The 26,286-nt window shown below is 44.2% G+C and overlaps 2 protein-coding genes and 1 non-coding gene across 8 annotated transcripts in view; 2 read left to right on the forward strand and 1 right to left on the reverse strand.

Moving 5' to 3' along the window:
• Positions 1-1,092: 1,092 nt before the first annotated feature.
• OTX2 (orthodenticle homeobox 2) lies at positions 1,093-10,888 on the reverse strand. Of its 6 annotated transcripts, XM_025392141.1 has the most exons (6): positions 10,785-10,888; positions 10,564-10,627; positions 7,074-7,093; positions 5,739-5,954; positions 4,569-4,720; positions 1,093-2,741 (listed from the first exon to the last, which is right to left on the reverse strand). In XM_025392141.1, the coding sequence occupies exons 4-6, from the start codon at positions 5,833-5,835 to the stop codon at positions 2,121-2,123; spliced, it is 870 nt and encodes a 289-aa protein (XP_025247926.1). In that variant the 5' UTR covers positions 5,836-5,954; positions 7,074-7,093; positions 10,564-10,627; positions 10,785-10,888; the 3' UTR covers positions 1,093-2,120. The 6 variants fall into 6 exon arrangements, with proteins under 6 accessions (XP_025247926.1, XP_025247925.1, XP_025247920.1 ...); XM_025392140.1 differs by lacking the exon at positions 7,074-7,093 and having other exon boundaries at positions 10,785-10,885; XM_025392135.1 differs by lacking the exon at positions 7,074-7,093 and having other exon boundaries at positions 4,569-4,744; positions 10,785-10,885.
• The window catches only part of LOC112628395 (translation initiation factor IF-2-like), a 118,137-nt gene continuing 101,546 nt past the window's right edge, over positions 9,696-26,286 (forward strand). Inside the window, exons 1-4 of the mRNA XM_025391139.1 lie at positions 9,696-9,717; positions 9,837-10,075; positions 12,384-12,660; positions 13,709-13,866. Coding sequence (XP_025246924.1) covers positions 9,696-9,717; positions 9,837-10,075; positions 12,384-12,660; positions 13,709-13,866 — 696 coding nt within the window. The remainder of the gene's footprint in view (positions 9,718-9,836; positions 10,076-12,383; positions 12,661-13,708; positions 13,867-26,286) is intronic.
• On the forward strand, positions 25,760-25,866 carry LOC112629495. The gene has a single exon (XR_003120608.1). It is a non-coding gene; the product is annotated as a U6 spliceosomal RNA (small nuclear RNA).

Consider the following 26,286-nt stretch of genomic DNA (forward strand, 5'->3'; position numbering starts at 1 on the left):
CTTTACTGTTGCAGAAGAAAAGCTGGGAGATTAAGACCTTGAATCTGGGTAAACCTCAGGCCCCAATTTAACTTCATGTAAACTACAGTATGTTGAAGGTTATCAATAGGTACTGAAAACTCTTGCCATCAAATTTGGCCTCAAATGTTGGTTGCAAACTATTGCATTTCCCTTACCAGTGAACCAATTTACTTATTAGGAAAGATTACATAGAGTTCAAGAGAGCATGCGCAGCCAGGGACCGGAAAAATGAAGTAGCCAGAAAACAAAATGGTTGCAACTGCTAACCTTCATTTAAAACGTTACAATCAAGAGTCACTTAATTTTGGTCAGCTGTAAGAGCTTAAGCAGCTTAAAATGAAATTAAATATTGCTTTTACCTGAGGAGCACCATGATCATCGGCCCATTTGTCTTTTCTGGTGACTGGTTTACAAAATGCAGGTACGACTGAAAAGGGACCCATTTTTTTCCCCCCTCGGCACTTTCTTAAACACACACAAAAAAACTGACCAGGGTGCCTTATGTTCAACTACTGAAATTATAGGTTTTAAAACTTTTCTGAAACTCTTTTGTTCAGAAATCATTTCTGCCTGAATTGCTTTCAGATTCTGATTACACTCCCTCTCACGTTTACCTCAGTATTTGGAAGTTAAAAAAAAAAAAAAAAAAAAAAATCCCCTTAACCAAATAAGAGAATAGAAACAAGAAATTCTTGTTATTCTGATGTTTTCAGAAATACTCCAATTCTCCTCCTCCCTCTTAAAAACTTGATATATTTTTAAACATACTAATAAAGTGCCTAAGAAATTGTTCAGGTTTGAGGCAGGAAGGGAAAAGCAAGGAAAACAAGATCCTATTGATTGTCAGGCTCTCCAAACTCATTTTCAGAGCAATACTGATGAAAGTCACAAAAAGTCTACATACCACTGTCGTTCATATCTAGTTTATGCATAGATTAGCAAAAAAAGAAAAAGTAAAAATAAGTTTGCTAATTTCCTCTCTGTCCTAAGAAAAACGTGTTTTGGGAAGGAAAGATTGAATGTAGGCTTCTCATTTGTAAATAGTGGTGTAAAATTAAACTGGACCCAATGTTGTGCTAGAACCATTTTAATATAATTATACATATCTGCCAAATCCAGGAAGAAAAGGTTTATGCATATATAACTTTTCCAGTTAACATCTGCAAGCATAAACGACAATGATCTCAGTTTAATAATTCATCAGGGTCAGAGCAATTGACCAATGTCTGTTTACTGCTAGGCTTACCAACAGTAAATTACAGATGAATTCGTGTCCTTTTGCTTCTCTTCTCTCACTCTCCTTGTCCAGAGACATTTTGTCGTAAAGTTTCAGTGCAGCTCACCTCCAGCCAAAGGTAATCTTTTTAGATCAGTACTCAGTTGCTCTGAATTTTGCTTATAATTATAACCTATTTAATCACAGAAGAACCCCTGCAGAGGTGGAGTTCAAGGTTGCATACAATAACAGGAGATCACAGTTTTGAAGTCTAGCACAGATTAAAAACCACAGATGTACCATTTATAAGACACACACTGATTGTCTCTTAAACTACATATTGACTCCTTATGAACATTATTTTTTAAATAAAGTAGTGCATCTAGGACAATCAGTCGCACAATTCACACAGCCCTGAAAAGTTTTTTCAGTGCCAACTACCAGTTGGTCATGAAACGTGAATGAGCTTGAGACACTGTTCATTCCTAAGATTCAACCAAGGATTGGCTAAAACATTGGAACACCTCTGCTTAAGAAGGCTATGACCTTCCCTCCCTTCCTTCACAACTTAGTTTTGTTTGATTTTATTTTTGGTGGTGTTTGGTTGCACATGGCTAGAATGCTTTTGATCACTTTGCAAATCAGGAAAACCAATGATCTAAAACTATGACAGGATCTTAAGTAGATTGGTTTGTCCATTTCGGGTTGCTGGTTGGTAGGCCCCTCTAAGTCCCTTCGTTTTTCCTTCTATGCCTCTCGGAACTTTGATCAGATGAGTCTGAGCATCATCCCATCTAACTCTTTTAACCAATGCCTGGCTAAAACTGGAATGTCCAGCCCAGTATATTTAAAAATCACCCACAAAAAGAGGTTCTACAGGTCTTCACAAAACCTGGAATTTCCACGAGGATGTCTGATCTTTATAATCCAAGCAGTCAGCATTGAAGTTAAGCTTCCAGGAGGCAGTTTGGTCCTTATAATCCAAGCAATCAGTGGTTGAGTTAAAACCCAAGCTTGAAGCTCCATATCCCTGGGTGGAAAGAGAAGCTGGGGACTGATTGAGATGGCTGGTGACTGCATTGGTACCCATGGGACTGAGTGTGGCCCCTGGTCCGGGAAGCTGGTGATGCATAGGGGTCAAATAAGATCCACAGTCCATGCCCCCAAAGTAGGAAGTTGAGCCAGCATATCCTTGACTATAACCTGAAGCCTGAGTATAGGTCATGGGATAGGACCTCTGCATGCAGGAAGAGGAGGTGGACAAGGGATCTGACAGTGGGGAGATGGAAGCTGGGCTCCAGATAGACACAGGAGCACTGCTGCTGGCAATGGTCGGGACTGAGGTGCTAGAGGGGGGAGTGAATTGGCCACTTGTTCCACTCTCTGAACTCACTTCCCGAGCTGGAGATGTCTTCTTTTTGGCAGGTCTCACTTTGTTTTGACCTCCATTCTGCTGTTGTTGCTGTTGTTGGCGGCACTTAGCTCTTCGATTCTTAAACCATACCTTGAAGGGAAAGAAACTTCTTTAACACAGTTTTGAAAACTCCTTAAGGACAACAATGGCTCCCATATTATAAATCTATCCTACATTGGCAGATCAGCTAAACACACAATTTCCCCTGCCACTGAAGACCTATTATGTGGCACTCTCATATAAACTCCTGGACTTGTAAGAAAGTTGGGGAGGCTCTGTCAAAACACTTGACGCTGCCTTATTTCTTGCCCAGAATAACATTTAAGATAATCCCCCAAATCATATAGCTAAAAACTCTCCACATCACTTTCCTATCTTATTTTGCCTCTAACACACACATACACATAGACCCAGCTATATTTTGGAACACTCTCACAGAGGAATAGAATGTATCTATGTCTTTTGGAGGGAAATACATGAGAGGTGAGAGAAAGCAATTCTGTTGTTACATGCTAACAGGAACAGCCTAAATTCATTTACAGTTCATCTTCCAGGAAGCAGCTGCTAATATGGAGGTTGGTTGGTTCCATCACCCTTCTGTCTCTCTTAGAAAGAAAGGCTCACAAAACAAAGCTCAAGGGGAAGAAACGATCTTGTTGAAGAAAGAGGTCTGAAAGTCACTATTTGCTAAAAGCTTCTTTGTGGTAAAAGGAGTGACTTACATGCACTCTGCTTTGAGCTGGGAGCACAGACCTGCTAGTCTCTGAGACTCGAGTCTGTGTCTTTAGAGTATTGCCACTCAGCATATAGACTCAGTCTCCTGTGCTGTGTTTACTGACTTACCACTTCCACCCCCTGCTGCAATCTTGACAATTCTCTTTACCAGCCCTGTTCATGTTCTGCAATGAAGGAGCTATGATTGGTGTACGAGGGGGCTTAGAAGAGAAACTACTGGCATTTTCTGGAGGACAAACCCTTAGCTGAACTTTTGAACGAGCTCTCTGTATGGGTGCTGTAACTGTGGTAAAAGTGATGCCACCAAGGCCAAGCTCAAGACCACCAACCATTTGGAGCCATTTGTTTTCTCCTAGTGAGGACTTTGGTTCAAGCCTTGCAAGTGCTAAAACTTCCTCTAACCTACTTTGAAAAGGCCCCTTTCCCAATTTGCAACCGACACTGATGTCTGTCGCTTTCATAAACATATTCTAGCTGAAGGAGAGGCCCAGGTGTGTATGTGGTTACACACTTTGCAGAGAACTCTGTATGGGGCTCACTTACAAGGCAAGCTGGAGTTGACCTTCCCTCTTCAGTTTAAGGTCAAGTTTAGGGAAACTAAAACAAGAGAGGTGTTACTAGAGACATTATGTAGATATTTTATCTGTTAAATGGCTCAGAACTAGACAATTCTGTTCAATCCCTAAGAAGTCAAGGAAAATACATTCTTTTTGTGTTGATTTATTTAGTAAAAGCACCAGCTGCATCTATACCCTGACTCTGCCACCAAACTTAGTTATGACCTTAAGCAAGTCATTTATTCTATTTTTTCATCTGTAAAAATATTTGGACTGTCCAGGAGCTGAGCTGCTTTCACATGTACAAGTCCATGAGAATAGGAGAGGATTTCTATACAGAGGAAGGGAAGGGTTACAACACCACGTGACTACTCTTGAAATCTGCTCAAGGATGGGTCTCTGTCCACCAGCAACCCGGGCCTTGAAGACCCTTGCTTATAGGATTAAGTGGTGATGGGCAGGCAAAAAAGGACAGGAGGAGAATAGTTTCCTGGTCCCTTAGTGAGTGAAGGAGAATTTCAAGCCTTCCTTCAGTCTTCTCAAAGACCTGGGGCTCTCCACAGCCCCATACTCTGGGGAAAGGTGGCATGATCAGGAAGGATGGTTCTGCCTCCATCTGCCCTACCTGCACCCTGGACTCGGGCAAGTTGATTTTCAGTGCCACCTCCTCTCGCATGAAGATGTCTGGGTACCGGGTCTTGGCAAACAGTGCTTCCAGCACATCTAGCTGCGCCCGAGTGAACGTCGTCCTCTCCCGGCGCTGTTTCCGGGGGGTGGCTGCGGGACAAGAAGCCCAGGGTCCTTTAGGGTGGGGGAGCAGTTTCTCAGTCATAGGCGTTTCCGCAGGTTCTCCGACGCCCCTGCGCTCCACCCCGCAGCAGTCCCCCGTTCCTCACAGCCCTTCAACTGGGAGCCTACCAGTGCTCTCCCCACCGTCTCCCCAGCCTTGCTCCCCGGGGACCCAGGACACACACTGCTTCTTTCCCCACTCGTCTTGGTGTTGGCATTGCTCCAGTCAGAGCATCACTTGGAAAGTTAACAAATGAAACATTTTTAAAAACACACACACACACAAAACTTCTGCAAGGTCAACCCCCAAACCGCAACACAAAAAGGCTATTCCATGAAGTCAAAGGATCTGCGAGGACAGACTGGCAGCTCGAATTGGTGGGGGAAATCTGGATCCTGTTCCCATGATTTTTAGCACACCTCGGGCCTTTGTTCCTCCATCTTTAAAATGGGGACATAGTTCATACTTCTCCTTCTGGGAGGATTTTAAACAGATCTGATCGGAAAGGAAAGCACCCGCATTTGGAGGAAGTCACGCCTCTTGGGATTAAAGCAGGCTCTGGAGGTCATAGGGGAAGGCCTGGGCATGGAGGGAACAACTGCAAAGCCCGAGGGTGCTAAGGACTTACGGAGAGAAAACTCGGCTTCTCCAAGAGGACACTTCTGAGGAATTGGGCATTGAGATATGGGCAGGGGTCTTTTGCCCAAATGACAAGGACAGTAACCTTCCTCATCCCACTCTGATGCCGATCCTTATTTACTTGAATTAAGAATAAACTGATGTGATTGTAACTGTTGCAGACCCACCTACCCACTTCTCCCAACCCCTGTTCTCTGCTTGGTGAGTAAATGCCCCCTCAGAAGGCAAACCTAGTGGAGACCTACCCTGAAGCTGGGTGGGGACAGTGTGACTGCCAACCCCTGTGTTCCATGGGAACAGGGTATTGCATCCCCGGAGGATGGGCGTGGGGAAGGGGGCTGCGGGAGTGCAGCAGGGCTCACTTACCCGGGTAGCCCACGGAGGGGTGCAGCAAGTCCATACCCGAAGTGGTCAGACTCAGCCCATTGACTGCGTAAGGCGGTTGCTTAAGATAAGACATCATGCTAAGGTTGTTTGGAGGTGCAAAGTCGGCCCAAATCGGGGGTACCCAGCTGGAAGATCTTGATGCGCCCGGGGTGGACAGGTTCAGACTCCTTGGTGGGTGGGTTTGGAGCAGTGGAACTAAGGGCAAAGCAAACAAACAGAGGGGCTGGTTTACTGCTTCGGAGGCAGCAGTTCTTCCACGTTTCACCACTAACTTAAAAAGAGCACGGGCTAGGCGAGGCAGAGGCTTTTAAAGGACTTGCAGACACTCCCCCCCACCCCCATCCCCACCCCCACCCCCAGCTGCTCTGGAACTAGAGGGGATGGAGGGAGACCAGATAAACCTGTCTTCCCCACCCCCACCCTAAAGTTAAAAAAAAAGTACCCGAAGAAAGCAATTACAATCTGCCTTCCCCAAGAACAAAACCCCACGCCTTCAAATGCACACATTGCATTCCTATCCCTACATTTGCATAGGACTCATTGGCTGGCACTAGCTAATTGTCTCAAACAAAACTTGATTGGGGCCATTTGCAGAGACAAAGAACTCTTTGGCTAAATAAATAATGCTGATAACAAAGCCCATTGGTGAGAAACAAAGAAACAATTCAAGAAATCTACCTCTCCCCAGACTGTTGCCTTTCCATGGCAGAGATTTTAATTATCTTAGCTTTTTACCACTTTCAACTGCTGCGAACCTAAAATGTCAGTGCGTTTAACATCTGAAATACCAACTTACTAAACGACAAACTTGGAAAAACCGCTCAACCACTATTATTCCACATTTGAAGTCATTTCCGGTAATCATTTTCACCTAATTAGTAGTCTGGGTAATTAGATTTCGAGGTAAGTAACAGATTTATTAGGGTTTTGGAGAACCTTGATTATACGTGTCTAAGGAACGAAAGCTAAACAAACAAGTATTTAACTTTTAATAGACACCCATCAAATATTTAAACATATTGCAAAAAAGTCTTCAAGATTGGCACAGGGCTTGCCAGAAATTGTGAAGTAAAGTTAGAATCCCACCAATCAGATAATGACGGGACCCCACATTTGTAGTGCAAGCTGCTTCCATGTTGATTTTGATGTGTGGAGGCTGCAGATCCTGCAGGAGGCAAATTTTCAGACATTTGGGTCCTCCGCAGCTGCAGCAGAGCTTCCTGTTAACTCTAACTGCCTTTTGCACATTTTAGTTTTGAAGAAAGTAGATACACAAACACCCAAAGTTGTGAAACTAATAGAATTTCTCCCTACCTTTCAAGTTTCCTACAATCCTATAAGAAAAAGAGCTCAAGGGGGAAAAGAAAGGAAGAAAAAAAAAGTTATTTACTTTCTTCAGCTGTGTTACACCCCGCCCCCCCCACGCACCCCAGCAAAGAGATTCAAAGTAGATGTTAATATAGACTGGCAGTTTGCAAGTCTGGCCTTTATTTTCCTAAAATGTGGCACTTATATGCAAGGATCTCTACTTTGAAACTTTGACACCATGAGAGATTGCTTCAAAATGGCGGATACAAGATAAAGGTCTTACTGAGTTTAAAGGACTCCGGGTTTTCATATTTACGTTGCTTAAGACAGCAAGACACAAAAGTCCATAAATGAAACTCAGTAACTGTAACTTCTTTCTGATTTAAATTCAGAGCACAAAAGTCATGCTTTTCTACCCCAAGATCTAATTTAATGTAATTTTATAAATGTCTTTCTTGAAGGAGTTTGTATTATCCTCAGTAAAACTAATTTAGTTGCTCCTACAATACAGACTTCATGTTTTTGCATTGTCTTTTCTTTTCAAAATGCTGTTCTTTAGAGGCTGGGAAAATAAACAAAAACCTTCAGCTTAGAGGCTGTTTAAACACATATACAACTGCTTTAAAATACAGTTGTATATGTGTTTAAACAGCCTCTAAACCGGAGATTGGAGATTTTTTGTTTAATCGTACTACCTTGCAAAGTTCTGAACTACAGTACTATAGAGAATCGTAAAATCATATCAGGTGTACCCTTGAGAAATACGGAAATGTTCTTACATGTCGAGCTCTCACCAAATTAGAAATGCCTGACACATCACACAATAAAGTAGCACATTCCAACATAAAAAGCAGTAACACGCAGAAAGCACCAGGGCCGAGATCCTTCCAGGGGCTCCTTTGCTCTTACCATTGCACAATGGCTAAAATTCTCGGAATAGACTATTTTCATTTTTATCTCTGGATCCACCTTTAAAAGGAAAAGAGGAAAACCAAAAACCAAAACTAAGAGATTCTCTCCACAACTGGCCTAGTATGCACTCTGCATAGAAGGCATGGGCCCTTCAACCTAACTTTCAAAGCCCTTTTCCAATCTCGAAGCGGGGTCCAGAAGGGGGAAAAGAAATGACTTTTCAAAAACCCACGCCTCACTATGACTGCTCACGAGGTGGCCTCTGGAGAACTCATACCTAGAAGCTGGCCGCGGTCGCGCGGCGAGTCCCGGCAGCCGGTCGGCGACCGCACCTCCAGGCGCTAGTGCCTGGGTCCCGCGTCCCTGCCCGGCAGCCCAGCAGCCCGGCAGCCCAGCAGCCCCGCAGCCCCGCAGGCCTGGCGCCCGAGGTCCCGCTCCACTGCCCGCGTCGCCCGCGCAGCCTTATATCTAACGGTCAATTCGTGCAATCTGTCGCTTCCCCCTCCCCCCCGCCTTGTTTTTTTTTTCTTCCAAGAAGCCCATCTACCAGTTGCTGTGTCCTCGCTCAACAATAATTACCTCGTCCGAGAATTAATTATAATAAATGTTTTCTTGATAAACTAACGAGATAATCCGAGGGGCACACGTCCCTTAATTACAGGCCGCCATGCTCCGCTCTGCTTCTCGTCCGGGCTGATTAATTTTCTGCATGATGGAAAGGAAACAAAACTACGCGGACTGGCGACTGGCCTGCGGCTGGGAGGACGACGAAGAGGAGGAAAGAAAGAAAAAGGAGACGTGTGGGCACCGCGGAAAACGGCCGGCGCTGGCCTCTCTCCGGCGAACTCGAGTGAAAGTTTCTGGTCTCGGGGAATCAAATAACTCTGCCACCCGCGAGGGAGGGAGGAAGAAACGTGCCAAAAGGGTTGGCCTTGACTATTAATTATCGTTGGGAGAAAGCCCCGGTGTTAGCGCTGAGGTCTGGGTGTCTACCTTACTCTGGGGGGAGGAGTTTCCTCTCGTACTCCCCTCTCTGTTGCTAATAACTTTTGTGCCTGGAAAAAGTCCCGAGCTGAGCAGGAGAAATCCTGACCCCCGAAGCTCTAGAATGGGGGGGGGGGGGGGCCGGGCGCGGATAATTTCTAGGAGCCACTTCCCGGTCTCCTCCCCAAGCAATCCACCACCGCAGGGTCAGCGCCGCTCGGCCTTCGCTCCCCGCGCACCACTTCGTCTGTGAAGGAGGCAAAAGCCAACTCGGTGGAATCCTGACAGGGGACTTGGGTTTCCAAAAATGTGTCCCGAAATCGGGCGTCGATTTCAAGAGTCACTTGAACGCAGCAACGCGAAGACTTCTTAGGAGTTTGCAGCGCGACCGGTCGCCCGCGCCTGGAGCTGGCAGGGACCTTCGGATGGTTCTCACTGGGCCGACCCAAGGCACAAGTTGGGCCTCGGCGAACCCCTCGGCCCCCGCCCGGCCCCGACCCACAACACCTTATTGTCCCCGAGCCTGGGAAGGGGGTGCGCGAGCGCGCGGGCAAGCCCTGTGGCTCCCCGCCAGAGAACAGCTGAGGGGCCGCGGTCCCAGCGGGAGGATTCCGGTCCCTGGCCTGGCCGCGGCCTCGGGCGGAGCAGGGGCCACTCGCTGCCACTTCTGCCCGCTCCAGGTGCGCGCGGAGGGCTACGTGGGGCGGGCCGCGAACCGTACCCGACACAGTCATGTTGAAAAACCACTCTTCACGTTCGCTCGGCCTGGTGACCAGGGTTGGGGACCACGACAACCAGGGGTTGCGAGGCTGCGTTATTACAACTCAGGGTGGTTTGGATTTTGGGGCGTAGTGGGTATTTGAACACAAAAAGGAGATCTGGAAGCGTTTGGGAGAAACAGAGAACCGAGCTGTGCTAGGCTGAGGGAGAGGAGGCCAAAGAGAGCAAGCAGTGAGCGCCGGAGCAACGAGAAGCCAGCGCTCCCAGTCTCCTCGGTTATCCGCTCCGGTTTCCGCTCACGTTCATCAGGGGCCGACAGGGGCTCGAGCGGCGGCCCCCAGCCCAGGCCGACCCGCAAGCGAACCGGGCTTCCGGCGCGCGGGCCCAAGAAGGCGCCTGGCTTTTTATTATTGTTGTTTCAATCCATCCATCTAGTTACATTTGCATCTTTTTGTCTCGGACTCTGAAAAGGTCCCTGGGATCCATCCAAACGACCCCAACCCGATCTAGGGGCCAAAACGCAAAGATCGCGGAGAGAAGCCTAGAACGGCGTTGACATAAAAACAAAACCACAAACAAAACCTTCCAAAACATCCCAGATTACACTCGCAGCGTTTCGACGACGTTTTGCAGAAGCGACGACCCCCAGGAGCACGCTCTCTGCCTCTCTCTCACTACCGTTCTCATCCCTAGATCACATTTTTCTTTTTGCAGCGATCGTTATTACACCTCAAAATTTGTAAGAGAAAAAAATACATCCGCCTACAGAACTCCACGTTCGCAGAGGGGCATCGGTCGGTCTATTGGAGGTACTGGGGTGATGGCCGACAGACACGGGGACACGTAGATATGGATATAGACAAGACAGACGGACACTTACCTTACAGCCTCATGGGAGGTTAGAAAAAGTCAAATATCCTTTAAATTCCAAATAGCCAGCTATCCTAAAAGAAATCAAGAGTATTGAGTTAGAAACCTTGCAGTCTTCACCCTTCCATGAAAAGTCAAACACAACCAAAAAAAAATTTTTTTTTTAAAGAACAGAAAATGAGGAAGTAGGCTAGAGTTCTAAACACGCGTGGGCCCCTCTGCAATACATACAAAGTAGATGTGGTGAGTGAGGGCTGCTCTAGCAATTTTTATTTTTAATCACAGTGGAGGCTGAGTTGGAGCTGAGGTCGGTCCCGCTCTCAGGGAGATTTGCTGAGAAAGCGCCTCTCTGGCAACTTTTTGACGCAAACTCTCCAACCAATGGCAGGGAGAGAATGATTGACACATCTAAGCCAGAGGGAAAATAATAAAAACACACAACAGGGGGAGGAAAACAGGCCGCTGCTGCACGGGGGGACGAGCAGGCAACAAATCCAGGCCTCCGACATTACCAGAATGTTCTTTAAAGACACTGGGCTTTGCTTAAAATATACATTATGGGCCGGAGCATGTGAATTAATTGTATAATTAAAGTGATGGACAGGGAGTTCTTCTCTTACCCTCTTTTCCCCTGCTTCTTTTACTCCGTAATTTCCTTTCCCCTCATTCTTTTTGTTTTTTGTTTTTAGGGAAGGGAAGAAAGGAAACCCATGCAATGTAAGATGGAAGATAAAAATATTTAAGTAAATGCTGGAGAAGGGCGGGGGATAGGGAGTGACTGGGTTATCACATTCAACCCCAGCAGTAAGTGTGTGGATGACAGGCAGAAAGCAAGTCAGACTGAAACTCAAAAACACTAGTATACCGTCTCAAACAGGGCCAGAACACGCTGACTGCCAGAAAGGGTAAAGGAGGGAGGCCTGGGAGTGCGATGTGAGCATGTACGGAAAACAGAGACAGAAAGATACACAAGTCCAAGAACAAACTATTCTCTAAAACTCAGTGTCTTCTCTATTCCCTAAGCCCTTATAAATATCCTTACACATATAAAATAAATGATCCCCGAGTGAGAGACCTGGGCTTCTGGTAGGCTCCTGGGGTTTTTTGGAATTGAGAAACCCACGACAGACTGCAGGGAACACGAACCCCGGAATCTAATCCCAGGGCCCATTTAGGGGAAGTACCTGGGGCCACATCGGGCCTCGAGGATGCGAGTGTGAGGTCGACAAGATATCGGGGAAGGGAGCGAGCGAGGGAGGCCCCCGCTGGAAATAGCTTCTGTGTTAGAACAAACGCCACCAAACGCCCGACACTGCGAGGCCTGGAGCTAACTGGGCTGGCGCCGCCCGAGCCCCGGGCTGAGGGCCGGGAGGCTGGGAAGTGATGGGACCTGGGGACCTGAGCTGGAGAGTGCGACCCCCAGCCCAACTTTTTTGCCTGGCATAGAGAGCAGGGACCGGACAGGTTTCAAACGGATCCGAGTCCCTAGAAAAGCAAAAACAGACTGGGCGGAGTATGGGGTGGGGGCTGGCTAGTGGAACTGCTGAGTGTGTGTGAATAAGGGGGGTGGGAGTGGGAGCAGAAGACAGCTCTTCCTTCACAACACCTAGTGCAGGAAAAGAAAAATAAAATCTCTTCCTAAATACCCCACCCCCCGCCACCCACCCACCACCAACTACCATCACCACCACGGCTAGTGGGCCCAAAGAAACAGCTCGCTGCTTTTAATTTGGGGACCTATGTTAATGAAGTTGGTAATTAATTCGTCGCTTTGTTGTCGGTTCTTATACTGTATGTGTAATCAAATGTGGCCGTCCTTGGGATTTACAGCAATTAACGAATTACGGGAGTGCGCACGAGGCAGCAAGCCCTCAGCAGCCGGGCTGGGCTCCGGCTCCTGCTCGGCCTGGGGCTGGGGACTTCGCGGCCGCGGCCCCCGTCACAGGTGTCTCTAGAGCTTTGGGCCCTGGCGGCCCCTCTAGCCCCCGAGGGGCCCGGGGCCCGCCCAGCTCCTTCCCGGCCCTCTGCAACAGCTCCAGTCCGGAGACCCGCTGGCTGTCACGTTCCCAGGAGTCAAGACTTTCTAGGGGCCCGGGCGGGGGGGAGGGTGAGTACGGACCTTTTTTTCTCACTCCACCCCCACTGTACTGAAATACCTGGCGACCGCCCCCGAAGCCTTTAATGGGGATGGTGGTGGGGAGGGGGTACCAATGCCCCAGGCGTTATGACCCTCTTGGCGCTGGCTGTCGGAGGCACTGGTTGGGTGCGCTTGGTCAGAGTCACGATGCTTTCGATGAAGGAAAGGCAAATCCACCCCGATCGCTAGAAGCAGAGTCCCCTTCCTACCCCTAGAAAAAACAACGTTTCCCCCAGTTTGATCACAATGATGCTTAAAGCATAAAAGAGCCGAAGAAGAAAAATGGACGTTGTGGATCTGGCAGAGGGGAAGGCCGGAGGGAGGCCTCGGGGACAGTAGGCAGAGGGTGGGATGGAGAAATATCAGCACACGCTCTTGCGAGCTCCACCAAGTAAACCATTTTGGGCTGGGAGATCCATCTGCTGTAGGGTTCAGTGTCCAGGGAAACCTTTCAAGCCCGATGTAGAGGTTTGCGATGTCCTCCCAGATGGCGAGGGCAGCTGAATCTCCCTAAAAATCCCCCTGTTCTATTTGACAGGGGCAGATTTATGCGTGGTGGGGCGTGAGAGGGTTTTGCCCTTCCAGCGGCCGGCAGCAGACAGCTCCCGCTTCTCCTTTGCACTCTAGTCTAATAACTTCGCAGAAATACCGGGCCAATAAACTACGAGTTGGAAATGGACAGTGTTAAATAAACAAGGGTCTCTTTAAAATTCTCATCCACTTCAGATGTCTAAAGTAAGATTGTGATGATTTTGTCACGGTTTGGTAAATTTACCCCTTTAAGAGGCTTTCATAAATCCCAGAACACACCTTCAGCCAGATTTGAATATAGATTTAGGTTTTAAAACCCAGAAGCTGGAAACACCGCTTTATCAAAGAGAATTTCCCTTTAGCTTAGCAATGTGCTGAAGCTCTTAAAAGATTGGATCTGAGAGAGAGAGACACAGAGGAGAAAGAGAACTAGAGACAGAGAGAGGCAGACAGGGAGGGGGGGGAAAGACTTTCTTTTTCTTTCTAGAGGAATTCTGCCCAGACTCTGCAGCAGTTGGTAGCAGGCAAGCTTTCTCCTGGGTGTCGCCTGGAAAAGTTGCAAAATTGTTCTTCACCTGTAAGAACATGCTCTTTATCTTCCAGTCTCTTCTTGTCAATTTGGAAATTGCAGACAGCCCGGCTCAGGTACAGTCCCCACAAACCCTATTCTAGGTCAGGACAAAAGCCACTGGCTTTGGGGGAAGGGGGCTGGGCTCTTTTACTGAAAACCTTAGATGCTTGGTGGGAGAAAAAGACTCTTTGGATGAAAAGTCTAACTCTTGATTTTCAGTAAGTTCTTGAACTTCCAATTTACTATCTGTTCATTGTATTTCTGTGTTTAACTTTTTTTTTCTGTGTCCTGTGTCTTCAACATTTTTTTTTCTATGAATCTGACTTATAGTAGCATGCTTTGTGTTTTTAGATAATTTTCATTAACAAGTGGGTGGTTTTTAATTGCCACTTGCACAATTATTTTGCTATGCACATGAGATATAAGCATTCAGAAGCTAAATTAAGAAAACCGATATGAAGGGAATCAAATTATTTGCCAGAGCGTGTGTGCAGTTTCCAGAATATGTCTGATACTCATATTTTGAAATCAAGATTCATGCGTGGCACTAACTAGGCTCACTTTCTCCACCGCACAAGCCAGGCCAGTTTAAAATATTCCAAACTTTCCTCCAAGTTTATTAACTTTGGTGGGGGGGGGGGAGGGGGGGAGGGGGAGGGGAGAGAAGACATCCCAGGATTCTTCCAGGCTAATTAAAAAAGACGAACAAAACCCATATTCCGTGAGAACATAGCCTCTTGAGGGAAAGGAGCCAGTTAGACTTCCTTAACACTGACTTCAGAAATATGAACATTAATTTCCAATCTTTTCAGCAATTCAGTGGACAGTGAGGGACTACATTTTGCCTTAGAAGCACCATAATACCTAGAAAGAAGTCATTTTTTCATTAGGTTTTTAGATATGTCTTTATTATAAACTTTGATGAGACTAACCATAATTTTTTAAATAGGGATTTAAGATTGGAAATGCAGACAGAATTTAGGGGAAAAAATAAGGCAACAGATCACTTATAAATTAAGCTTGGGTCTCTCACTCCCTGCACTGCGGTTGCCTCAAAAAAGAGGGTAAGGGAGAAAGAAACAACTTCAAAGATAGGATTTGGCTGTCTCGATAAAAGAGTAGGGAGGCAAACTCCAAATTTGAAAAAGAGGAAAAGAGGACCATGTTGTTCCGGAATGAAACGGATTAAGATTGTGTGACAAGTGCGAGATGTGGGGCTGTGAGACATTTATGAGCAGAGTGTGAGCCGGGAGCTGTGCCTCTGTCCCTGAGAGTGTGGGGACCAAGGGTGTGTGCAGAGTAAGGTTACGGTGAGGGATAGGAAGGGCATGTGTGGATGTGAGACAGAGAGAAGTGTGAGGCAGGTCTGTGTGTGTGTGTGTGTGTGTGTGTGTGTGTGTGTGTTAGGAGGGCGTGGATGGGAATGTGGATGGATTGATGAAGGGTGGTAGCTGTCAGTTTACATAATTTTCATCTCCTGGTCCTGAAGTTTCCTTGAAATCAATTCTACTGCAGGCAGCAGCCTTGAGCTTACAGAGCTGATATAAAACAACCATTACAGTCCAATATCTTGCCTGTTTGCAAACTTCATTTAAAACTGGGGAAAAAAAGACCCAGGAATGGTTTTGTAAGAAAGGAAAAAAAGAAGAAAAGAAAACCACAGTGAAGCTTTAAACTAGTTTGGATAAATCTCTAATCTTTTATTTGTAACCTTTTACAAGCTTTATTTCCCGTATATGAAAAGCTTCTTTTATATGGGCACGACAGACTTTTCCTTTGGATTTTTAATTAGAGTCCATCAATTGTAGCCATATTTAAGAATCAATATAAAGTAATCCTTCGAGATGGGATAAGGTTTTAATCGAAAATCTAATTTTCCTCTCTTTGCAGATCATTTTAAGGGGCTGGTTGATAAAAAAAAAAAAAAAAAAAAAAGGTTCAATTTTTAAAAGATAGACACCTAAAACCTGGAAAAGACCATGTCTACAAGAAACCAACTGATGTTGCCTTACAAAGAAAAAGTCTGGCGGTTGTTGGGAACTTTTTTTTTTTCAACTTAGAAGAATTTGACTTATTTTTCTCTCAAACAGTATTCCCTAATGTGGCTCCTATGAGAGTATTCACATTGAATGGAGAAAGAAAAAGACAGAAATTATTTGTCTGAAACAGTATTTCATACGCAAAATATAGCAACCTTAATTTTTTATTAACAAGAAAATCCAGAAATCTTGACATATCCCTTTCACCACATGGTCCCAGATTCCCAAGGTTAGAGAATAAATAACACACACTTTTTCATTTTTGTTAATGAATGCAAACTTCCCATTTTCGGATTCAGGAATGAATATTTCTGACCAATTTTAAAACTTCAAAATTAGAATTTTGCAATTTTTAATTTTTTTGCAACAATTGGAAAGTTGCTTATCTCGAAGGTATAGAATTTTAAACAGTTCTACCAGGGTCACTGGCTTTCAATTTGTCTTAAAAGAGAAAAGAAAAGAAAATGAAAGCAAGGAAGAAAGCAAATAAACAAACAAACAAATAAAAACTAATTGTAGGTGCACAGTCCAGACCGTTTGTGCTGCTGAATGATTAATCTGAGGCATTTGTTCAAAGGCCGAACATTATCTAAATGTGCATAGTGCATTTCCAACATTCACCGCTTAGTTTAAGATCTGCAGATCATCCGTAAACTAGAAGGGACCCCCCCCCCAAAAAAAGTTTATAGTATATTTTCAGGCAGTCACTGTACTTTTAAAAACTGTTGTATCTGTTAAGTGCATTTGGAAAAATGAACTCATCATGTTTGCTTTTAAAAATCTGAATGAAGCGTGTTTCAACATATTTGATAGCCATGCTTTTCTTTTATCTGCAGAAATTTCAATTTATTTAAAAGCCTGGCGTTTAATGCACTACATGACCGCATGAATTTTAGAGGAGCCCTCTTGTATTTCTCTGTAATCGTGTCTAATGAAAACCCGGGATTTTCCATTATTTAAAAAAAAGTGAAAATATAATGCATCTTCATTAGGAAAATTGACTGCTGTGCTCACGACAGTTCTTAATTGAAAAGGCAACCTATTTTAATGGTGTGGTTGAGAAGAAGATTACATACTTTATCCAAACACAAAGACAATTAATAATGAGAAGCAGGCTGCTGCCATTAACTCTAATGCAGTTGCATCAATGTCAGTGAAAAGTGCTCATACCTGAGATACACGGTGCAAACTCCCCCGGCTCCCTCCTTTCCCAATTCACCCACTTCTTAATTTGAGTTTCTTAATGTGCAAGCGCCAGGGCCGGCTGTGGTCAGGCGGGCTATTTTCTGGCAAGTGCGGCGCGGGACTGGACTCCCCTGCCGGCGGGTCGCCGGGTCTCGAGCTGCGCCGCCCCGCTGGAGGCGCCCGGGCTGCCTGGCTCTCCGCGCAAACCTCGCGCCCTTCCGTTTGCGCACGCGGAGCCGGGTGAGGGCGGCCGCGGCTCCCGCGCGATGGAGGATTTGGAAGCTTAGAGCCACCTGGTACATTTTGAGATATTTAGCAAACCAGACTGGGCTGCCTCGGAAACTGGGTTCTGTTCTGACTCATTTGCAGAAAAGTTATGAGGAAAAACATCTTGTAAAATTAAGGTTATGTTTGGCGGGTACAGTCGTGAACGCACATGGTCATCCGGCGAATCAGCCAAGTTTTCCAAAGCGCCCCCTCTCCGGCTCTCAGGCCAGGGGAGCAAAGCTTACGTGTGTGCGTGTGTGCGCGCGCGCGTGTCTCTGTGTCTGCGTGTGTGCTCGCAAGCGTGTGTGGGTTTGGGGTGGGGGAACATCCCGACCTTTCTACACCCTAGTGCGTCCCAACTTCTGACTGGGAGGAGACGTCGGCGGCCTCTGGTCTTTTCCCTTTTTGGGCGAGGTGCGGCCAGCTGAGACCTCACGCCGGCCGCCTTGGACCCAGGGCGCCGAGCTAGGGGAGACAGCGTGGGACTGGGGGACCCCCGGGATCCCGCCCTCGGCGCGGAAGGAGTGGCAGTCCTTGGTGCCGGGCCTGATCCTTGAGACTGCCGGCCTTCCAGGGCGCCAGGACTCGAGGACGCGGTTTTCTTCCGCAGTCCCAAGAACCCTGGGGCCGTTACAGCTTGGGGAAGGGGCAAACTCTGTTTGGTCTCCACGAAGTGCTTCGATGTTCGCGAAAGGGTAGGCCCTTCTTGCTTGGCGTCCTAAACCCCTCGGAACTGGCTCTGCCCCTGCCTCTTCCCCAGCACAGTCTCCCAGCTAAGGCTCAGACAGCCGGGGAAAGAGGCGCCCCCATCAGTATCCCCCACAACCCGCCCCAGTGTGAGCCTGGGCGCGGCTGCAGGCTGACAGGCGCACTGTGACCAGGCCGTCACTTCTCTTCACCAAAGATTAGATGGGGAGCGTGCACCCTCTGGGGAGTTCGCAAAGCTTCTCGCTTTGATCAGCCAAGCGCAGTGCGAGGGAGAGATATTGCTGGGGTCTGAGTCCATCGGAAGTGTCTAGGAGAGAAGAGAGAAGAGCAGGTAGTCGCTTTGGCGGCTGACCTGCGGACACCTGCACACATCCAGCCTCGTGGAGAAGGAAGGACCCTGTCCTCCAAGGCCAACTGAATACACTCTCCTCCCTTGAGGCATAGCCTCACAGGAAAGCTCCTTCCACAAATGCACGCTTCCCTCTGCATCCGTCAGTATCCTGGGGCCAGCTCTGTTGTCCCTCAATCAAGCATACCCCGCTTCCTTCCCTGCTTCCATCGATTTATCTACAGACTTCCTATAGACTTGCCACTTTTGTGATTTTGCCCACGGGCTAGGTAGCCTCTTCAAGACTCTGAAGACAAGCAGGCCTGGAGATACCCACGAAGCCCCAGGTACCTGCTCTTCCTCCCTTAGGGCAGGTGAGTCTCTAGAACATTGTAACCTCCCTTTGGTGAGAGTCAACTATCAGCTACTTGGTGTGGTCTAGGAATCTTCTCGCCTCCTTTGCAGCTTTCCATCAATGTTAGATAAGCCTCCTGCGTGATGGATCTAGAGTTTCACCTGTTCATTTTAAATGCCTTTTTCAGATTGCAAACGTTGGAGTACTCAGTTACTATTTATCAAACAAGCTCTGGTTTCTGCTTTTGGTGAGGCCATATGTGTCAGCTGGAGTAAGGAGGACACCAGGTCTCCCGGGGATAGCTTGAAGTCTAGGTGTCTTACTTGCCCAACAACATAAGAGCAAAAACAGACTTGCTTCCATTTGTGAATCTCTTTCTTAGCATTTAACCTATGGATGCTTGGAGGCATCTTTATTAGCAAGTGTCTGACTTTGGATAGCCACTCAATAATGACATTCCTAATCATTTATTGAATACCATTTAAGTGAGTTCAACCACAGACAGTAACTCTTAGCCTAAATGGCAGTTTTCTGGCAGCTTATTCAGCCAATGAACATGCAAAAAGTGAAAGATATCATTGCTTCCAATACTTGCTCCCAAATAAGACAATGAAAGCCATCACTTAAGGGACACACAGATCACCCACGTGTAGATGGTGTATTCTGGGTTACTGGAAAAGCAGTAACCCTTTTGATTATGCTCTCTTGTATTTGATGGACAAAATGTGTCAGATAAGCACAGAAGAAACAGGCATGGGGTATAGACCTTGAGTATCAACAGAATCTTGGGCTTAAGTCTACCCTGACCTTTTCCTACTGCTTCAACCAAAAACCACAAGTAGTGGTTGAAGTGGTTGAAGTCTTTCTCTAACAAAAAGACATTCCGTAAACATGAGATAGTCACCAAGGAATTGGAGGGAAACCAAACAATTTCATTATCATCAAGAAATATTTTTAATATCCTGGTAGTTGGCATTGGGTAAATATAACTTCAGTCAAGTCTAGAGTCTTAATGAAAACATTTCAGTAAAAGCAAACAACATTTTACATTAGACCATATATTCTTAAATGCAATTGCACATTTTGATCAATTTGGTTTATTAACCAATTGGTGCACACATGGTGGGATGGATAAATTTGTTTTTTTTTTCACGTGCAAAAATATTTATTGAAGTCTCTGATTTATCTAAAGATTTGTGATTATCAAGCCAGGACGTCTCTAGAGCATAAGTACTTTTTCAAAAGTTTATTGTAACATGAACTCACATTCATTCATTCATTCGTGTATGCATTCAAGAAGCATATCTGGGCGCCTACTACGTAGTAGGCAATTGTCAGGAATTGATTATGTCTAGAGGTTCGTATTTTTCTCATTTCAAATAATCGAATAGTAATAATAAACATTTGATCTAAAAGTTTTCATTACTCTCTTCTGGCCAAAAATTAAGCCTGGAGAGATTTGCTCTAAGTTGTAAGGACCTGTACTGCTCATCCATAGCAATGTTCCCAGGGAAAGCTGTAGGAATTGTTTGCATGAACTGACAAAAGTATATGACTTTTAATGTTCAAATCTAATTTGCTTCTAAAAAATAAAATCAGAAGGCAGCTGAGTGTATGATTTATTGTGTGTTTAGAATATGTGCTCCTCAGTAAAAAATAATTTTTTGATAGGAATCGAACAAACCTTAGATTTAACTCTATATTCTTTTAGTTCATCTGTAAAAGATAGAGACCATATATGCATATATGCCATCATTACATTCTTATCTTATTTCAAACAGAATGTAAAAGCAAGTATTCAATTAATTATAAATACAATTTACTTTTAAAAAGCCCCTTTCTGGGCTAGAAGTAGTTACTGTTATTTATTTATGTCCATTTTAGCTTCAACTGCTTGCCAGTCCTAGAAATTAATGGGTTTAATTTCCCCTCAAATTTAGGATTTTTTGAGTAACAACTTACACTCAAATGTAGTCTTTCTTACACAAATTCTCCCCCTCTCTATTTTTTTCACTTTCCATTCATAACACAGACATTACCATGGAAGTTTTCATAGGTTATTGATGGAGTTATTGAACGTGCTGATCAAATAACAGATTAAAACTGAGTCTCCATGAGGTGGCCAGTGCATGAAGGTTTCTTTTTTTCTGAAGAATTCTCACAGGAAGAATTAAATGCTACCTCTTACAAATCAGTCCTACTGATCTAGTGTGTGTTTGGACACACTAGAGACTTTGAGCCACATCCTCACCAATAGTACTTTACCTTTTGGGTATGAATTGTGGGTAATGGTGCCCGTGCATAGCCTGTGGTCTGTAGAGAAGCCATATTGATTAATAGTTTTCATGCAAATTATTCAGCACATTGAGGAATTTTTTTTTTAATCCCCAAACCTCTAAAAACTCATTCTTTATTTTTCAAATTTGGTCTTTTTAATTTCCTTCACAGCTAAGAAGGTATAAGAGCCCCTTTGTTCTGGAGCTGCTGATTCTGGTATTCAAGGTGTTTGTTTGTTCCAAGGACTGCACTTATGATTTTAAAGTGCCATAAATTCTTCAAACTAAGCTCCTACGGTCTTTATACCACCTTACCAGCTTAGATTATGTGATCCTAAGAATGAAAAAAAAAGTTTTTATGAGATTAGGTAGCTATTCACATTATAAATATGAATTTATTAAATTTAACTGGCAAAAAGATCTATTATGAGTAAAGAAGGTGAGAATATAAGCTTAAAATATTCAAGACTGAGAAGAGAGCATTGAATTTCTGATTCTCTCTGTAGGTGGGGTGTGAAATAGAATGCTAGTGTTGCTGAGCCAGAATGCTTGCCTATTTTTACACTTCCGTAAGAGATGTGGGCAATGAAAAGGGATACTTATGGAAGTACAACAGGGTTTATTTAAAAGTTCATCAGGCTTAAGGAGGGCAGTATTTGCCTTATGGAAGAGAGTGGGTCTCTTGATGCCCAAAATGTATATGAGAAAGACAGTGAAATGAAAAGGAGATGAGAATCCAGACACTCCATCAGCAGCCTTACCCTGTGACAGACCCAGAGGCAACTCCAAAGCCACCAGGGCAACTGCCTGTTCAGTTTGCCAAAGAGCCAGATGCTGTTGCTTGGAAGAATCTCTTCCACAGCTTGATGTCTGGGTCCTGTGATTGCCATCCAAAGAACAGTGGTGGAGCATGCTGGGATGAATGCAATCCCGGCATCCCACTACAGTGTTTTCTTTTTCAAAAAAGAGTCATTTTAAATTAAACAAGTTTTAAAACTCACATATTATTTTTGAAAATGTAAAAAGGAAATTGGAGGATAATAGTACAAGGCAAGGCTGTCTATATGAAAAAAAATATCCGCTTAAAACTTAACTTTGCTTATGGGTCATTTTAATTTATCCCATGAGGAATGGGACATTTAGAAGAGACAAAAGACCATCCACCATTCACAGTGATGAAATAAAAATCACTACAATCTAGAAGAATGGTGGTACAAATAATACTTATTGCTTATGTTACTCACTATGATCATTTACAATATTTATTTAAATAAAATAAAAGTAAGATATTCGATATTGCATTTTGTAATAGAATTTTGATTATGGGTGCCACTGAACATGTGCTTAAATAAAAAAGGCAGTAAGAAAAATCATTAGTGACATTTAAGGGGAAAAATCATGCCTGCCTGAGTGTCTGATGAGTCACTAACATCTCTTCTTAAATATTATCAGTATTGTCACATGAAGCAGCATCTCTCCTTTTCAAAATATGTGTTAATATTTGCTGTGTTGTAGCTAAGTGAATAATAGCTGCTGTACGTCTTTGAGTCACTCAGACTACTTCAAGAAATGAATGTCATTTGATCCTAGTGTACAGCCAACACCTTTGCTTTTCCGTGTAATCTTTTATTTTTTGTAATTATGGGAATTTTTTCCCCTTATATTCCCAGACTTTGTCTAATAGCCTAATGGTAAGTGCCTGAGCACCACAGTAAATCTATAATTTCTTTAATCATTGTGATGAATGTGAATCATGGCATGATTAATGTGGCTGGGGTAATAGGTAATGGTTAAAAAGATAATCAAAATATTTGGATAGTAATAACTCACTATACAACAGTGTTTCTCAACCAGGGACAATTTTGTCCCCCCAGGGGACATTTGGCAATGTCTGGAGATGTTTTTAGTCATCACAACTCTCATCTACTGGGTAGAGATCAGGAATGCTGCTCAACATCCTGCACTACAGAGGACAGCACCCTACAACAGAGAATTGTCTGGCCCAAAGTGTTAATAGTTCCAAGGTTGAAAAATCCTGGTGTAGAGAATGGATAACATGTATAATGATATTGACATTTTAAAAAGTTTGGTGACTACCAAAATATAGATAGCTCTGAGTGTTGTTAATCTAGATGAAAAGAAAAAAAAATCAGTGACAGATATTTTCAAATATCTTCACATTTGGGATCATATTGACAAAGTATAAAGGCATAATATTGTCACTTTCTGTAAGATATGTTTCTCATCCTCACTTCAATTATTTTTTAAGCACATAGTTAGCTACAACTGGATGACATCAACAGCAGCTTGGGGATATCATGTTCCTATTTCATAAACAGAATACTAATTCAACAGGAAAAACATATAAAAGAATTTTCAGTTTTTAAATTTTCTTCGATTCCAAAATTTCCTTCCAAATAATTTAAAAAATACATAAACTTATAAAGAGGAAAATGAAAGACATCTTTAATCTGGCCATCTTAAGCTTTTAGTTTCTTTAAACTCAAACTTGTATCTATGGACATTGATTTCTTAATATAGGACAAAATACTGTTCACCAAAATATTTTGTTATGGTTAAGTTTTCATGATATTAACTCCTTTGTCTAGCACATGTAAAGTGAAATTTATCGTTGTTTTCCTAATTGTTCTGTCCATACCAGTTTGCCTCCCTTTTTTTTGTGTGTGGATTTATTGGATTTTTTTTTCTTTTCTTTCTTTCTTCCTTTACTTCTTTTCTTTCTTTCTTTTGTAATGTATTCAGTTATATTAAGTGGAAGACATCTCCCCATAGAGAAACTGGCTTGGACCTCACCTGCCTTATCTGTTTATATCTTGTAGGACTAGTATTCTCCAACACTATGTATGACTTGTCTCCTAGTCATTTCTTCTTAAGTCAGATGTTTAGAACTAATATTCCCCAACACTATGTATGACTTGTGTACTAGTAATTTTTTCTTAACTCAGGTGTTTATGCTGCCGAGCTAAAGTTATTTAACAGGTAATAGTTTTGCCTCAGTTAAATCTATGGGTGAAGATATTGCCACTGGGCAAGACTAAGGTGGTAGTTACAGTTACCAATGGGTTTGGGCAGGCAGACAGGCACAGAACCCTTGTTAAGGAATGAAACCCAGAGAGAAGGGAGAGGAGAACTGCCAGAAGATAGAGCAGCCTAACATGGACAAATTACAGAAGGAAAGAGGACAAGAGGACGATAATGCCATAATGCACAGCCTTTAAATAACACATTGAACAACAATGAGTTTGCATTTAGCATTTGGGCAGTGCTATCATCTGAATGTTTGTGTCCCTCCAAAATTCATGTTAAAATCCTAACCCCTAAGGTGATGCCATTACGAGATGGGGACTTTGGGAAGTGATTTGGGAAGTGATTCATGAGGGAGCCCTCGTGAATGGGATTAGTGTCCTTATAAAAGAGACCCCAGAGAGGCCCTTACCCCTTCCATCTTGCTGTGAGGACACAGCAAGAAGGTGCCCTCTATAAACCAGAAAGCAGGCCATAACCAGACACCAAATCTGCCTCGATTTTGCACTTCCCAGTCTTCAGAATGGTGAGCAATAAATTTCTGTTGTTTTAAAGCTACCCAGTTTATGGTATTTTGTTATAGCAGCCCAAGTAGTCTAAGAAGGGCAGTTACATGACAAGACTTTTGCTTTATTTGAGGCATTAATCTTTGGTTTCCTCCCCGGACCCATATTATTAGGTTGATGCAAAAGTAGTTGCAGTTTTTGTCATTACTTTTAATGGCAAAAATTGCAATTTCTTTTGCACCAATACCTCTTGTCAGGGAAGCGGAGAAAAATTGGAAATGGGCCCACAATTTTCAGGGTTTATTTTTTCCAGGATTTTTTTTTCTTTTCTTTTTTTTTTTTTTTTTAATAAGATACCATGTTGTCCAGGTTGGAATGCAGTGGCTATTCACAGATGTGATCCCACTACTGATCAGCACTGGAGTTTTGGCCTGCTCCATTTCTGCCCTGAGCCGGTTCACCCCTCCTTGGGCAACCTGTTGGTCTTTTGCTCCCAGGAGGTCACCATATTGATGCTGAACTTAGTGCAAACATGCGATTGGTGTAGCACAGAACTCCTGGGCTCAAGCCATCCTCCCACCTCAGCTTCCCAAGTAGCTGGGACTAGAGGTGCATGCCACCACACCTGGCTTTTTCAGGAATTTAAAACAGTGACTAACTCAAGCTACCACAAGTTCTGCATTGGGCAACTGACAATGCCAATTTCATGGAAACCTCCCTGCTGCAATCCTCCCCCACCTGCAATATAAAACAAAAACTTCACTCAACAGTTTCTAGAGCAGAACTTCTTTTCCTCTTCACAAAATAGGTCTCACCCTTGGGTAATTAATAGGTGGCACATGCAAACAGTAACAGGGGAAGCTGATTATTTGTTTGTTTGTTTGTTTTGAGAAGGAGTCTCGCTCTGTCGCCCACGCTGCAGTGCAGTGGCGTGATCTCGGCTCACTGCAAGCTTCGCCTCCCGGATTCAAGTGATTCTCCTGCCTCAGCCTCCCGAGTAGCTGCGACTACAGGCGCCCGCCACCATGTCTGGCTAATTTTTTTTGGTATTTTTAGTAGAGACGGGGTTTCGCGTGTTAGCCAGGATAGTCTCGATCTCCTGACCTTGCGATCCACCCGCCTCGGCCTCCCAAAGTGCTGGAATTACAGGCGTGAGCCACCGTGCCCGGCCTTGTTTGTTTTTATGTACTCTGAGCAACAGAATTTAGAAGCCAGCTCTCTTGTGTCCACCAAGTTCAGGCACATGAAAGGGAATGTAGTGCTTGCTTCGGCAGCATATACGCCAAAATTGGAACAACACAGAGAACATTAGTATGGCCCCTGTGTGAGAATGACATGCAAATTTGTGAACCGTTCTGCATTTTTTAAATTACAAAACAAAAAATAAAAAAATAAAGAATGAGTACATAAGCAGGAATTTTTTTAAAGATTGGAAAAGGTTCAGTGAAGAGAAATGAAATATACCACAGAATGAATAATATGCCAGTCAGTAAAAAATATATGAGAGTTCACCTGAAGTATGGATCCTTTCCACAATAATGGGCAGACAAACCCTTTGTCCTTAAGACTACAGAATCCCTTGTTCTGATTCTGTGTTTGGTCTTCCTCCTCATCAACTAGCTGATTATGGGTCTCTGCTGGGCCTCCTTTAGGTCCTGTTCATATCCAAAGTTGGCCTATGCCAACCTGGTCACTTCTCTGAATCAGGACTGACTTAGGAATTACAAAAAAATCTCAGTCTATGGGTGTTACTTGAAGTTTGAAATTTAATGTCAAGTGTCTTCA

Source organism: Theropithecus gelada, chromosome 7b, assembly GCF_003255815.1.
Source record: "Theropithecus gelada isolate Dixy chromosome 7b, Tgel_1.0, whole genome shotgun sequence".
NCBI lineage: Eukaryota > Metazoa > Chordata > Mammalia > Primates > Cercopithecidae > Theropithecus > Theropithecus gelada.